The sequence below is a fragment of the Sturnira hondurensis genome, unplaced genomic scaffold, assembly GCF_014824575.4.
Source record: "Sturnira hondurensis isolate 20B ecotype Veracruz unplaced genomic scaffold, ASM1482457v3 Scaffold0004474, whole genome shotgun sequence".
Taxonomy (NCBI): domain Eukaryota; kingdom Metazoa; phylum Chordata; class Mammalia; order Chiroptera; family Phyllostomidae; genus Sturnira; species Sturnira hondurensis.
In genome coordinates, this window is record NW_028077105.1 from 5,616,145 (window position 1) to 5,630,175 (window position 14,031).

At 41.3% G+C, this 14,031-nt stretch overlaps 1 protein-coding gene across 4 annotated transcripts in view; it reads right to left on the minus strand.

Moving 5' to 3' along the window:
* EYA4 (EYA transcriptional coactivator and phosphatase 4) overlaps window positions 1-14,031 on the minus strand; it is a 255,400-nt gene that overhangs the window by 23,703 nt on the left and 217,666 nt on the right. For all 4 annotated transcript variants that reach the window (XM_037045715.1, XM_037045714.1, XM_037045712.1 and 1 more), the window contains 2 exons: window positions 9,989-10,125; window positions 8,539-8,622 (listed from right to left, as the gene is read on the minus strand). In XM_037045715.1, the coding sequence (XP_036901610.1) occupies window positions 8,539-8,622; window positions 9,989-10,125 (221 nt within the window). The remainder of the gene's footprint in view (window positions 1-8,538; window positions 8,623-9,988; window positions 10,126-14,031) is intronic.

Genomic DNA, 14,031 nt, shown 5'->3' on the forward strand with positions numbered 1-14,031 from the left:
ACCTGGTCTCGTGTCCTTTGGGGAAGGGGCTGCAGCTTTGGCGGTACTGCCTAGTTCGCGTGTCTGCCAGGGACAGGATCATTTGGAACAACACACCCAGGGGTCGAACCAGTTCCATTTTCTCCGACACACAGTTCCTCAGGACCAAGAACAAAAGTTGGAAGCATCCATTTTGTCTGAAGGGCTTTCAGAATTCAGAGGGAGCTCTTGTTCTGTTTCCTTCTAATATAAGACTGTTTTTCCTTACTTCTTTCTGTTGTTCATGTTTTTGTTGTTGTTGTGGAAAGAGAATCTTTAAAGGTTGAATAAAATCTTTTAAAATTTACATGTCTTTTTTTTTCTGTGAAATAATTCCTCTTTCTGTCTCTTTGGGGATGGGGGCTGGATAGGCTGAGGGCATAGAAAGCTTGTAGGTATTCTGTCTAGTCATGAACAAAATGTCTACAAAAATGTCAGGAAAAATCAAATGTAATTATAGCATGAAAACATATAATTCCATTAGTGATGCTCTGTGCTTCTGAGGAATGTTGACTGATGCTAGACAACACAACCAAGCCCCACACTGCTCCGTATGTTTCTGATGACTGCTGTCCTACAGATACGCATTTCAGACGGGGTTCAGAATGTCTCGTTTAAAGGTTCTCCTTCTCCAGACTAGGTTGGTTAAATACATATCCTAACATTTGCCAGGGTTTCTTTTTTAAGTTTTCAATAAAACTGTTGACTTTCTTATGTTCACGCCTCACATTCTTTGCATTTACAGATCAGATTTACGGGGAAGGAAGAAAACACACTGTTCCTCTTTGATTGTTACTTTCATCAATTCCATGCTTCTGAAGTACATCACTTTCTGTGTTACCCCATCGGTGACAGGAAAATCCATGAAAAACACATTTTGTGCATCTGATAAGCATGCAAACAATATAATTTTTAGAACACCGACAAGAATTCTTTAACCGGCAAGCACGGGGAATGGTCGGTGAGACGGTATTTGAGTCCTGCACTGGAATGTAGCCCCTCGGCCCTGGAAGGGGCCGTGTATTGGTTTGTCAAACCATGGTACATCCACATCGCACACCCCGCTAGAGCCGGGGCTTCGTAAGCACCTTGGCAAAATGTCATCTGTGAACTGGGAATGTTTAGGTTTGAGGTTTGCCAGAGTATGAACTAGCTGCATTTAAGGTTTCCAGAGAGCAAGGCTTATTTGAAAGGGAGGTGTTTTTTTCTGCCATGCCAAAGCCTTGGCACGGACCGGTGGGGGACAGTCATGCTGCAAGCCAAGGAAAACCAAGCCTGCAAGAGGTGGTGATCTAGTTCCTGAGAGAATGTCTAGTGAGGACTTGCTTTCAAATGTCTGATTTTACTTTCTTCCTCCCCACCCCATCTTACTAAGTCACCGGGACAGTTGATTTGAAGTAAGCAGATTGCAGTATCACCAGCTAAGGACCGACAGACGTAAGAATCCACCAAGGTGACGGGGACTTTGGAGGGAAGGGCCTTAGCAAGGTGTCTGTAGTGCTGGGCTCCCTCTGCCTGGCCAGGCTGCTGTGGAGGAACTGCTGGTGCCTTCAATTCCATGGCTTTATCGGGCATTTGAGAGTTAAATATAACTCTGGATTGAACCCAAGTTTTATACAGAGATGTTTGCTCATTTTCATTACATGTTTGTAGAATTACTGGCACCGTATGAACTAAGAATTACTGCCTTTTTTTTTCAGTTTACCTGTAGGGAGTGTTGAGTTTAGGGTCTGAAATAAAGTGATAGTGAAAACTTGGACAGAGAAAAAACGGGGGATAATAAAGGCACCAATAGGGTTTTGTGAAAGCTCTGATGCATATTTTACATATGTAACAGTTCCAATAGGTCCAAAGTGTCTACAGCAGAGTTTAATATGGGGCAATCTGAACTTCTGCCAACTTACTCTGTGCACCGTGCTATTAAAATACTGAAACTACTCCCAAGACATTTGAGGGGGTGTGCATGCATGTGTGTGTGTGTCAGAGAGAGAAGATGAAAAAATGAATAACTCTTGGCCTTTAAATGTGTGATTCCAAGCTGGATGTCACCAGCACAGAACCAAGTCAGGTTCAAGTAAGGCACTTCTCCATATCTAAACACTAACCCTATCGGCCATGTTAGCACACAGCATAGACTGGAGCCAGACTGTCTGTCTGTGGGCCTCTGCCCCGAACGGGGCCATCAGCTGCAATGCTTCCTCTAGGGACACAATATAAAAATATCTCAGGAGAGAAAGCCATGTTGTGTTTTTTTTTTAAGTGAGGGACCTTTTTTTAAAAAATAAGAACTCAAGTGCTTGGAACAGTTACTCCTCCAGGGCCTGCAGCCCATGTAGAGATGCAGAGACGCACCAGTTTATCGCAGGAGGAGGAGGACACGCTCGCACCAGGACCCAAGGTGGAGCCAGGGAGTGGGTCTGTTAGAAAATAAACGCTTTTAATCAGTGACAAGAGATGAAGCTTGGTCATGAATTAGGAGGGAAATTTAACAGTTGAGATGCTTGTCTGTAGTGGATTGGCAGTAGGCTTAAGAGTTCTCAGGAAGAATTGGAGAACAGTTTCAGGAACATTCATTATTCAGCAAACATTTATTGAGGGTCTGCTATGTGTCAGACATACTCAAATTCTGGGCCAAGTACAGAGAATCAACTAAGCAAAGTCTCTGAGTCTAAGGAGTTTACATCATCACTGGACGAGCTACCTGATAAATATGCAAACAAATAAAAACAGAACATATACAATATCTCAGGTGGTGAAAAAAATCAGTTAGCAGATACAGAAGGCTATTGCTATAGGTGGTGAGGGCTCATTTAAAGAAAGTACAGGGAAGACCTTACTCTGGAGATGACAGCTGAAGAGACCTGAAAAAGGCCAGGGGACTGGCTGTGCACAGACACCAGTGGCAGCAAGGGACATCTGCAGAGGTGAGAGCAAGCCTAGTGCATGTGGAATGGTGTGGGGCAGTGCGACCCAGGTCAGGGAAGTAAAGTGAAGCAAGTATTACAAAGAGGAGAGAGTGCTTAACTGGGTCAAGTGCAAGCGAGAGGTCCCAGCAAGGTAAACCATGGGTTGGGCAAGAGAAGGTCATTGACTGGAAAGCTAAGGAGGAGCAGGGCGAGGGGGCAGCACCTGGAAACTAGGCTCCAGGGGATTTTCTGCTGATGCCACTACCACAGCATGGACTTGGGGGGTGGGCATAATCCTGAAAGTGGGAAACTGGGACTCGGGAGCGAAAGAAGTCGTTTCAGGAGTAGATTCCTTGAGTAACTGAGAGGGTCTGGTTCCAGCATAGGAGTAAAGGGGTAAAGAAAGGGTAGGGGGTGCAGTTATGGTGTGAGAAAGAACTAATCATTTCAGTTGCTGTTTTTGGTGATGGAGGAGGAGTGTGGTGCAGAATTGAGAGGCGGCTTTGCAGGTTTGAGGGGAGCGAAGGTTGCAAACAGTCAGCTGGAGGAGTTAACCCTCCCGGGGCGTGGGGGCCACCTGGGCCGTGTAGCCACACTCAGTTGTGAGGTCCAGGCAGGATGTACGACCATGTAAACTCATTGCAAACAAGTTTCAGGCTTTCAAAACTGCATTCGTTCTTTCACATGTCCGAGTCACTTTCCACACACCCTCTACTTCTCTAAACACTGAGTTCCGTGAATACACTGCATTATGAGATAAAATAGACACAAATATCTCTAGAAAACATCCAGTTTCCCCAACATTCAGATTTCCTTGAAATCAAATAAAATAGGTTACATTTATTGAATGTTTATTATGTGGGAGGCAATGTTCTGAGTTTTAATGCCTGAACTCATGTAACCCTCTTAATTAAATTAGTGCTTTATCGTTCTTCTCGTGTTAGAAAAAAGATAAGAGAGTCTCACCAGGATGGAGTAAACCACACATTGACACAAGTGCACTAAGAGAGCGGAGCTAGATTTTGAACTCAGGTCCACTGCCCCTCCAAGGCCAGAGAACTCTAGCCATCGTGCCCAGAGACGTGTGACCTGCATGGTGTCAACAGGGCCATCCCCTCCATGGTTCCAGCACGTGGTCAATTCTAATCACTCCCCAATTCATGTTGCTTTTCCTCAGTTGGCACGTGGATAAGTCAGTATTTATCTTCATGACGATTCTGTAATTTCAAATCTTGCTGACGCTTTCAGAAGTCTCTCTGTATAACGGTGTATAGATTGTTTAATATGGGAGTAATCAACTGACTCATCCTGAGCAACAGATTCCCCAGGGCCGCTTTCACATCAGAGGTTGTCTAAAACGAGCAGGTGGTGTTGGGAGCTCAGATTTTCAGTTGGCAGCATAAGGCCACTGTTCACTTCTCCAGGCTTCTCCCTGGCCTGGATTACTTCCTTTGCATCCTCACTGTGGAGTAACTTTAGAAAATCATGGTTTCAGAGCACATGACACATTAATGCTCCAAAATACATCAAATCCCTAAAGTACAACTTACTTGTCTATACAGTGGCTACTGCTCTCTGAAATGAGTTCATTTGCTTGTAAGCTCCATGAGAGCAGGAGGCATGCCTGCCTCCTGCTAAGTAAATAGTTGTTAGATCGATACGGTCTGTCTGTAGAGTGCTAGTTTTACCATTTTAATACGTGCTTTGTGGTGAAGTCCAAGTTCCCCAGTGTTCACTCTGACCCCTTGAAATAACCCCTGGGTGGCATGTGGTCCCCAAGCATCACAAGATGAGCTTTATATAACATGCCTTGTTTAGCTATTTCTTACTATACCAAGATATTAATGTCTTGCTAGCTAAAAGACAATGCCAATTTCCTTATTGATATAAAGAGAAATGTCAATGATCAAATGACTTTTAGAAAAATATAAATAATAATTCAATAAATAAAGTCATTTAAGTGGTTTTTTTGTGGAATTCAGTGAGGGTATTTTCATTCTGATGTGAAACGAGGAGCCTAAGAACATTTTTACTTTTCTTAAATTGTCCTGAATAAAGTATCATTCAACACGGTCAAGTCTGTGGATGAAAAAGGGATTCTATGGCAGGTGGCCTCACAGACTGATCGGATCATAGCTTCCTCAGTAAGCAGGTCATGGTGCTCACGTCCCAGGCCTGGACCTTCTTTACTAAAAGGCTTACTGTCACCTTAAGGGAGCACCTCCTGGTGTTTCTGTGCATCCAGGTTAACACACCTCTGGAATGTCCCCTTTCAGCTCCCTCTTTCTAAAGTGGCCCGCCCTCCAGAGAGCACATGACCTTAACTATCCTGCAGTCCAGTCCTTCCCTTGCTTTCTCTCGCCTTCATGCAACCTTCCTTACAGCCTCTCTTTAATCTTAAAAGCATGGAAGAAACCACAAACTGTTATTCTTCAGAACCCTTGAGATCTGGCTCCCTGGCAATGGTCATCGGTTTGGCTCAAATTAACTCAAAAATTCACTGCACGTTTGGACATTACTTAAGTGGAAAGCTCCAACAGGCCCCCTTCGAGCAGCAGAGAACTGTACTAAGGACAAGGACTTGTTATGAGACTTGTACCAGCACTTATCACTCTGTGGCCTTGGTCGAGTTTCTTAAACCCTCACAACCCAGGTTTCCTCATGCACAGAATTTAGATCACCATAAATTCCCGCACAGTAATGATGATAATTAAGCGGGATAACATCTGTGAACATGACTAATAACAATTACATTTTCTGAGTGTTAATTCACACCAAGGGTCTGCTAAGCTCTTTACCCATGTTTGCTCTTTAACCTGTATTCCCTACAGATAGTCCTGTTCCTGGTTTACAGAGACTGAGACTGAGGGATTAAGTAATTTGCCGAATGTCAGAAAGCTGGATGCATGGGCACTGGGTTTCCAAAGTTAGGTTTATCTCCACGGCTCAAAGACTGAAAAGCTCTCTTTCTTAACCCCCATCCCTATCGCTTATGAAATGCCAACACAGGTTCTATCAGGCTGTAGGTGTTCTCCACACGCAAGTTTATCTTCCCCACACCTTCCCAAGGTGACCCTGGTTGTTTTCCTATTCGGTACCCTCGGGAGGTACCGACATCTGTTGCCCACTCTTTATTTCACCTAACATTTCTTAAGTTTTACCTATTGATGGAAACGTAGCCCAATCGTCTGAGAGAAGAGAATTAGAATGATTTCACCTTAAAGAACTCACATAAGCGTCTATGCACTACCTCATTAATTGTCTTTCCTCCTTTCTAGGAAGACTTTTGTACATCGCGCCCACAGGAGGTGAACTGTCCACGCTGCATGCTATGCGGTGGCAGGAGCAACCAGAGCTTGGGGTCCAGCGGTCCAAAGACCGGGGCTCAGCTCTGCCTCTGACTGGCTGTGTGACCTCCATGCAGTTTACTCTCTCTCTCTGAGCACATTTCCTCATCTACCCTTGAAAACCGTGATGCCTGTTGCCTGGCACATTGTGGGTACTAAGTAAACATCAGTTCTCTTCCTCCCCTCACTTTGCCCCGCTCTTTTGGTGGCTTACGGGTTAAGCATCTGTAAGCACAAAAAATTGGGTCTATTTTGAATTCAAACGAAGCTTCTGACAATACTTGAAAATAATGCAACTGGTATGTGAAATGAATGCTGCGTGTCCAGGCTGCCACACGAGGAGGTGACGGGTGTATCGCAGTGAGGAACTCCTGGCGAGGGACGTGTGAAAGCTTTGCTTGTGGGATTTCTCTCAGAGCCAATTTATGAGTCATTCAAAGAATGCAGCTTCACCTTTTCCCCCTAATGGTGTGCCTGCCTGGGGTCTTTATTGGCTCACCATCTATCCCAACTGGAAATCCATGCTCTGGGATGGAAGCAACTTTACGGTATTTTTGACAAAAAGGAAAATAGCGATATTTTGACTGTGTACTTTATTCCTTGCCTCGGGTTCAAATGATCTTACTACTACAAAAGATCAAAATGGCCACAAAACAATGAAGAGTTGAAGTCAGGGAATACTTAAAAAATCTAAAGGTAATTGCAAAAAGTTTAGTTCCACCACTGACTTGGCATAAAGAAAGTGACAGAGATACTTAGTTATAGACTCTAATGGTGACTGTTTGGAAGGGAACTTTATTTGGAATCATGTCTTCACGTTACATTGTTGATTTTAAACATTTACCTAATATGAAACTTTGTTGCACAAAAATATTGCAATTAGTTCAACAGGATTTACTGTCTTCTCCTCATAAGTCAAAATAATTCCAGAAGAAATGCTACAGATTAAGGTCTGGAAACATTTTAGATGGCACAATCTATTAGTAATAGAATTTTGGCATGCACTTCAAATTTATGGATAGTTAATTTACTTATACATTATATACATATTCTTTAAATTACCATCACATGCATGCGTTTATAAAGCATGTGCATTATGCAGCAGACGCAATAGCAAGGACAAAATGTGTGTGTGTGTGTACACACACTCTAATACATTCTTTCTGTATATGGGCAGAGCATCTTGCGGATTTCCGGCACACACACGTGCATCCTGCTTTGAAGACCACTGTTACAGAGAATGACAACCGAGGCAAAGGGACAAAGACTCCTTCTAAATGGTCATTAAGCAAAGCTGTTACCTTCTACCTCAGTTTAGCAACATTCATTACCTACACTAATAATCGAATGCAATGCAGATTCACCAAGAGTGAAATTTAGGAGGAAATGCATGAGTGAAATTCATCATTATTTGTCCAGTAGACCAAGCCTAACAAACTTGCTAAAAACTGCATGTTGAGCTGACAGAAGACGCTATTAAATAATGTGACATCATAAATGCATAGGAAGACACTTCTGCAGGTTTGATTTGTAAAGTAACCAAAGTCAGATGCAACTTTTAATCTGGTAATTGAAAGAGGGCCACCACGATTTGAATTGACTGTGGTTAGATTCTGAGTCCTACAGAGTCAAAGACGCAAACAGTATTGACTGGACAACCATGTTTCCGGGTACACCAGTATCTGAAGCAACATTGTCATGAGAAGCTGCCTCACTACACACACAACAGCCAGAGAGAAAGGAGTGGCAGTAATGGGACCTCCTGTCTCCAAATTTGTGTGGGGTGGATTGCTGTTCATGTTCTTACTGAAGTTACCAAAAATACTTTTATTCACAAATCCAAAGGACCTATCAGAGAAAGGACTACTTTCTTATCCCAAATGGCATTCCATAGCAATATTTGGTACAACAAATTAATTCCAGCAATTTCTTCAAGCTTCCTTATTAGAGGATAACATATAATTTTATAATGACTAAAGTCCATTTCAATGTGAAAAATATAAAAAATAATTATATTAGTGTAATAACTTGGTTTCAGTGTAGAAAATTCAAAGTCATGGAGAAGAAAAAAGAATGACATCTTTTATTAGTTTGGTAAAATTTGCTGAATTCATATTAAAAAACAACGGGCCACTGGAAATAAATAATCGGGAGCAGACTTGACAGACTGCAATAAAACACTTAAGTGTATTTTGAATGGCTCTTGATTTTTGAACAAAATACAATTCTACAAAGGTTTCCTGGGGTAAACTTTCTTGGTTCCTTACCTTGCCGTACTTCTGGGCGTAAGAACCTGTGAGCAGTGAGTGAAAAACAATGATGGTTTCATCCAAGTCCCAGACAAACACACGCTGAAGAAAAAAATAAGTATCAAAGAATGACCCCATTCTAAGGAAGCAGAAATCTCTTTAGAGGTAGAAAACATCTCACTTTGTTACTGGATACAATCATTTTAGAGAAACCTGCGCTCCTCCATTAATGTTCTTCCAGACTTTCCAGAGCTAACCCTGTAACACCTTGCAGAGCAAGAGTGATGCAAGTAATAAGCCTAAAAATCAGATATGCTCATTTGAAACAATTCATCCAACTATTTGATTGCAGTTAGTACTGCAAAAGACACACTTGGATTTTATAATAGAAGTGAACTTGAAGCTATTTTTTAAAGTTTTTATGCCTCATGAATTCATGAAATACTGTAATACATGCAAATAATTAAAATTTTAAAAGTATTTAAAGGACTTCATAAGTAATCCCTAAAGAGATAATACAAAGTGTTGACTCCTGAGTCAGCTTAAACCACCAGATATGTTGGTTTGGCCTGTACAGTGTATGAAAGACTTCAAATTATTGGTCAACTTTCCAAGATGAGAAGACTTTCAACAGACTTCGGGGTTCTGACAGCAGCTGAGGGACTGGAATTTGTGGCGATGCTGGCTGGCGTTTCCCATGGCAGTGATGGGTGGACCCTTTGGATTGGGCGAATGCTCCCCGCTCCCCACAATAGGCTGGCTGCCTTGTCCAGTTCACCCACTCACTGATTATCACCTGCCGAGTTCCTACATGCATTTGAATCTTCCACTGTTGTTCAGGTAAAGGGAATGATCTTTTATGAAGAGGTGTGATGACTATTACTTAACTTTACTAACTCTGGAAATTTAATGTTCTTTTTTAATTGAAGTATGCAGTTGTTTAAGAAGTAACAAGTTATGGTTAAGAATACTTCCTTCTGATATTTTATAATAAAAAATCAATCTGATTCATGTGGATACATCTCGAAAGGGTTTTCAACCAAAAAAAAACCCACATGGAAATATAAAAATTTTAATCTGTATCAAATGATTGGAATTTTTCCTATTTTTATAAGACAATGTTTCCTTTCCACACAAATTAATTTTACCTTTCAAATTACTTGACCCATACAAGTATCTTTCACTACCTTAGTACTATCAAAGGAAGTGCTTCTCAGAAAGTGACCCCACAAGCAATGACATTATTTTTAAAATTTCCATTTGTGCCAAGGTGGATCAAAAGATGCAACTATCTCAGACCTAGAATTTGCATATTGTTATCATTTTTAAGTTGTTATTGCTTTTAATTTGGTTATTAAAATGGCCATATATATGTATACACATTTATAAAGTTTTAAATTTTATGATACTGTAAGCACAAAATATGTATTCAATAAAAATAAAACTCCCTGAGGATAAATCAGTGTACCTCCAGGTCGCTGTCAGGTGGCGGGGAGGGGTTGTTTTTGCGGCCTCTGCCTCGGGACTTTGACCCGGAACTCCGACACGTCCTCTCGTCAAGGTCTTTAATGGGTGTGGAGGGGCTCTGCACCGTGTCAAACTCTCCTGTAAACAACATAACTTATATCAAGGAGAGCGCTTCATTCTGAGATCAGGTATGAGTCTTCATTATTCATTTCATAACAAATTCTTATACAACACAAATCTTCTTAGGACAAAGAAAGTACAGATTTATATTCCCAAATACCCAAACCCTAATGCAGTCAAAATTTTGGTAGGTCAGACAAATCCATTCCAATTTCAATCTCTGTGATCTCTTACATCTGAACACCTTTAATACTCCATGTGCTTTCAATGTCCTGTTTTTCCCCCACCTGCATATTTGTCTCAATTTAGATCTGTCCTCGCCTCCTCACATCAGAGCTCAGAGGGTGAAATGGCTTCTGCCTCAATCCCATGGCTCCCTCTACCTGCAAACTTGACTCCCCAACCTCACCGGGTAGGGAATCTTGCTCTATTGTCTTATTAATCAAACCCTCTCTCATCTTCCCTCCAACCTCTTCCTTTTCTGGGGCTGCAGATAAGTTTAGAAGCTCTTGCCTTTGACCTTGAATTTCCATCTAGAAGCTGTCTGCTTGTTATATTCTTTTTGGAAATGACACTTCTTAAAAGAACAGTGCACACTAGTGCTGTCCAACAGAAATGCAATGAGAGCCACAAATGGAATCACGTATACAATTTAAAATTTTCACAAGCCTCATTTAAAGTATACAAAGAAACACATGAAATTAACTTTGTGTGTGTTAATTGACCTAATTTATCCAAAATGTTCATTTCAACATGTAATCCATATAAAACTTATCAAGGACATATTTTACATAACCTCTGTTTCACACGAAGTCCCGAGTGGAGTCTACACTCATGGCAGGTCTCACTGTGTACTGGTCACAAGTGCCCAACCACTCCGTGTGGCCAGCAGCACAGGACTGGACAGCACATCTCTCTCCACTTCCTGACATGCCATTGGTCATAATCTGGCCTCGGTTCACCCAGACTCTAAAACTACTCTTGTGCAAAGTCCCCAATAACTACCTCATTGACAAATGCAACAGATTCGGGCCTTATCTTCCTGGATCTCTAGGCTGGCTCGGATCCTCCTAAACAGCACCCCCTCAGAACCATGGATAACAAAGCCTTATTTGGCTGTGGACACCCCGCACTCCTGCTGCTAGACTCTCCCTCACCAGTTCTTCTCTGCCTAGGAGACATGGGCTCTTTCCTCCTCCCACTCCCCACATGCTGACATTTCAGAGTCCCAGCTTTCGACCACTGTCCTGATGCCACACCACCTGGGCGATCGAACCCTCTCACGGGTTAATCACCTTTTGTGTGAAGACCCAGACACAGGCTACATGTTAAGTGTCAGACTTAACGTGTAGATACAATCTAAGTGATTTCTGCACATCCCATAGATGCCCGAAAGCCCCACATGTCCGAAACTGACGGTGAAGCACCTTACGAGGTAGGGAGTGCCGGGCAGGGCTAACCTGTGCATGGGAGGGCGGCGGGGTTAAGGCACAGCAACACCTCACACGTGACAAGAGTCAGTTTTACCCACGACGGCAAACATTTGACTCAATCTCTCTGAATCTCAGTTGTTTTATATTAAAGCACGGGCAACAGTAGCTATCTTTTTGGATTATTGAGATAGATCTGATTTATATTTAATTGGCTTTAAATCATAGGCATGAAGTAAACACTCTATGAGAGCCTGATAGCAAACTATGTTACATTTAGGTGATGCAATTTTAAAACATAAAGATGTTATGATTATCATGCTTTCTCATGAAATTAAAGTAAAATAATTATGAGGACAGCTGAGCAGATGTTTGTCTAAATAATCAAATGTGAACAAACTAGAAAACATTTAGGTAATATTTTTTTCTGAGATGTTCTAAATAAATGGCAAATTTTATACAGCTAACTTGTAATGGTTTATAACAGTTATAACATCTTCTCTGAGAAACACTGCGCATGTCAGGACAGCATCACAAAAAATGTTTGCTCCAAACACTATCTGCTCTTAAAATATTGCTAGTGCTGTTCACTCATGTGACTTTGCTGTCACCTGTGAGAGAGCCAACAGCAGAGTATAAAGTTCTTTAGTTCTGAGGATGAATATGGCCCTGCCATATAGCAAATCATATTTCAGCTTACTTGCATTAATTAGGCTTTAGGTAGTTAAACACTCACCAACTTCTAAAATATGGCACATGCAATTTTTTTTCTATTTTTAGTTTTTCTTAACAGAATTTTCCTAAGGTTATTATGTCCTGTAAATCAAATATTCTTTTTCAAATAAAACGCTGATTCAAATTAGCCCCCACTTGTTAAATAGGCTTATAATAAGTTTGGGGGGATGACATTCCATGCAACCTGTCTTTCTATTGATTATACATCATTTTTCAGGTGTCAACTATCATAAAACAGCTTTGTTCTTGCAACAGTCTGAGAGCTGAAATGACAAAAATGCACAAAATCTCCAAGTCACCACAATGTTATCGATGGTTGATGGTTGACTAGATCCATAAGAGTTTGGCAAGAAGAACTCAGCTAATTCCAAGGAACAGGGAACCAAAAGCTATCACAGGAAAGGAAGTGAAAGGAGCAGGAGGAGGAAGGGAAAAGACTATTCACAGGAAGTGTCTAGGCTTCCATAAAAGCTGGACTTGATACCACTGGTTCAGTCCAAGTTCCTGAAAAATCTTAAAAGGGGTCTAAGAATTTGAAAAAAATATGGGTGGAAGTGGTTTGATGGAGGTAAAGGCTTTAAAGCTACTAAGAAGAGTACCTCCACAGTTATTTGTATTTGCCATGTACTGTCTTCTTTTTAAACAATGTTTATTGAAACATGTTTGGCTTTATTTACTGCTCATTATGTCTGTGTGGCTGATTCACACCTGTAGCCTGACACAGTTGTTCTTCCCTTACTACGACTAGAACTTCATTATATTTGTGCACTATCTGTATCCATTCTGTTCACAGACATTTGGGCTATTTAGAATTTTAGATAATCAAGAATAAAGCTGCTACAAATCTTCTTGTTCTTGTCTTTATGGACATAAACTCCTATTCCTCTAACTTATGTGTTAGCAGAGGGCTTGCTGAGTCAGAGGGAAGGCATACATTCATGCTCAGTAGACTCTGACCACCTTTCTCTAAAGTGGTTGTATCAACTCACTGTCCTACCAGCAACAGGAATTCCAGTTGCTCCACATCCTTGTCAATTCCTGAGATTGCTAGTCTCTTTTATATTCATCATCGTGGGGTTATGGTGCTATCTCACTGTAGATTTAATTATTACTCTCTTGATGGGTAGTGATATGAAATGCTGTTTTTATATTTTCATTTCCCATTTGGTATCTTCTTGTTATGATAGAACTGTCACCCAGGTAATCTTTTTCCTACTGATTTTTAAGCACTCCTGTTATAAACATCCTTTATCTATCTCTATCTCTGACTCTATCCCTAACTCCATCCCCCTCTAGTTCTCCCTCTACCTCTCTCTCTATGATACAAACCTCTCTTTGACCTAGTGAATTTGGTCTTTCATTATCCTCTTTTAAAAACTGGAAAACTGAATACACATGGGACTAAACTTCCCAAGATAAAACAGCTTGTACGTGGAATTTTGGTGTGATTCGAGAACTCCTGCTTTAACCACTAGACTACACTTCCTCCCCAAATAGTAACAGACCCTCCAGATCACAAACGTAATCAAGAGCTATAGAGACTTTATAGAATTTGTGAGAGTGGGAGCCAACAAATTCATCAAAAGAATTTCATAGTAAAAGAGCAGATTCTGAAGGGGCTATATCCGGGCTCCGGTAGCCACTGTCCAGGTGGAACCGTTCTGACCTCTGTATCTTCTGAAGATGCTATCCTTTTTTCTGATAAAGGGCAAAACCAGTAACTTGAGCTCAACTGGTCATTAAACATTTGTTGACATGC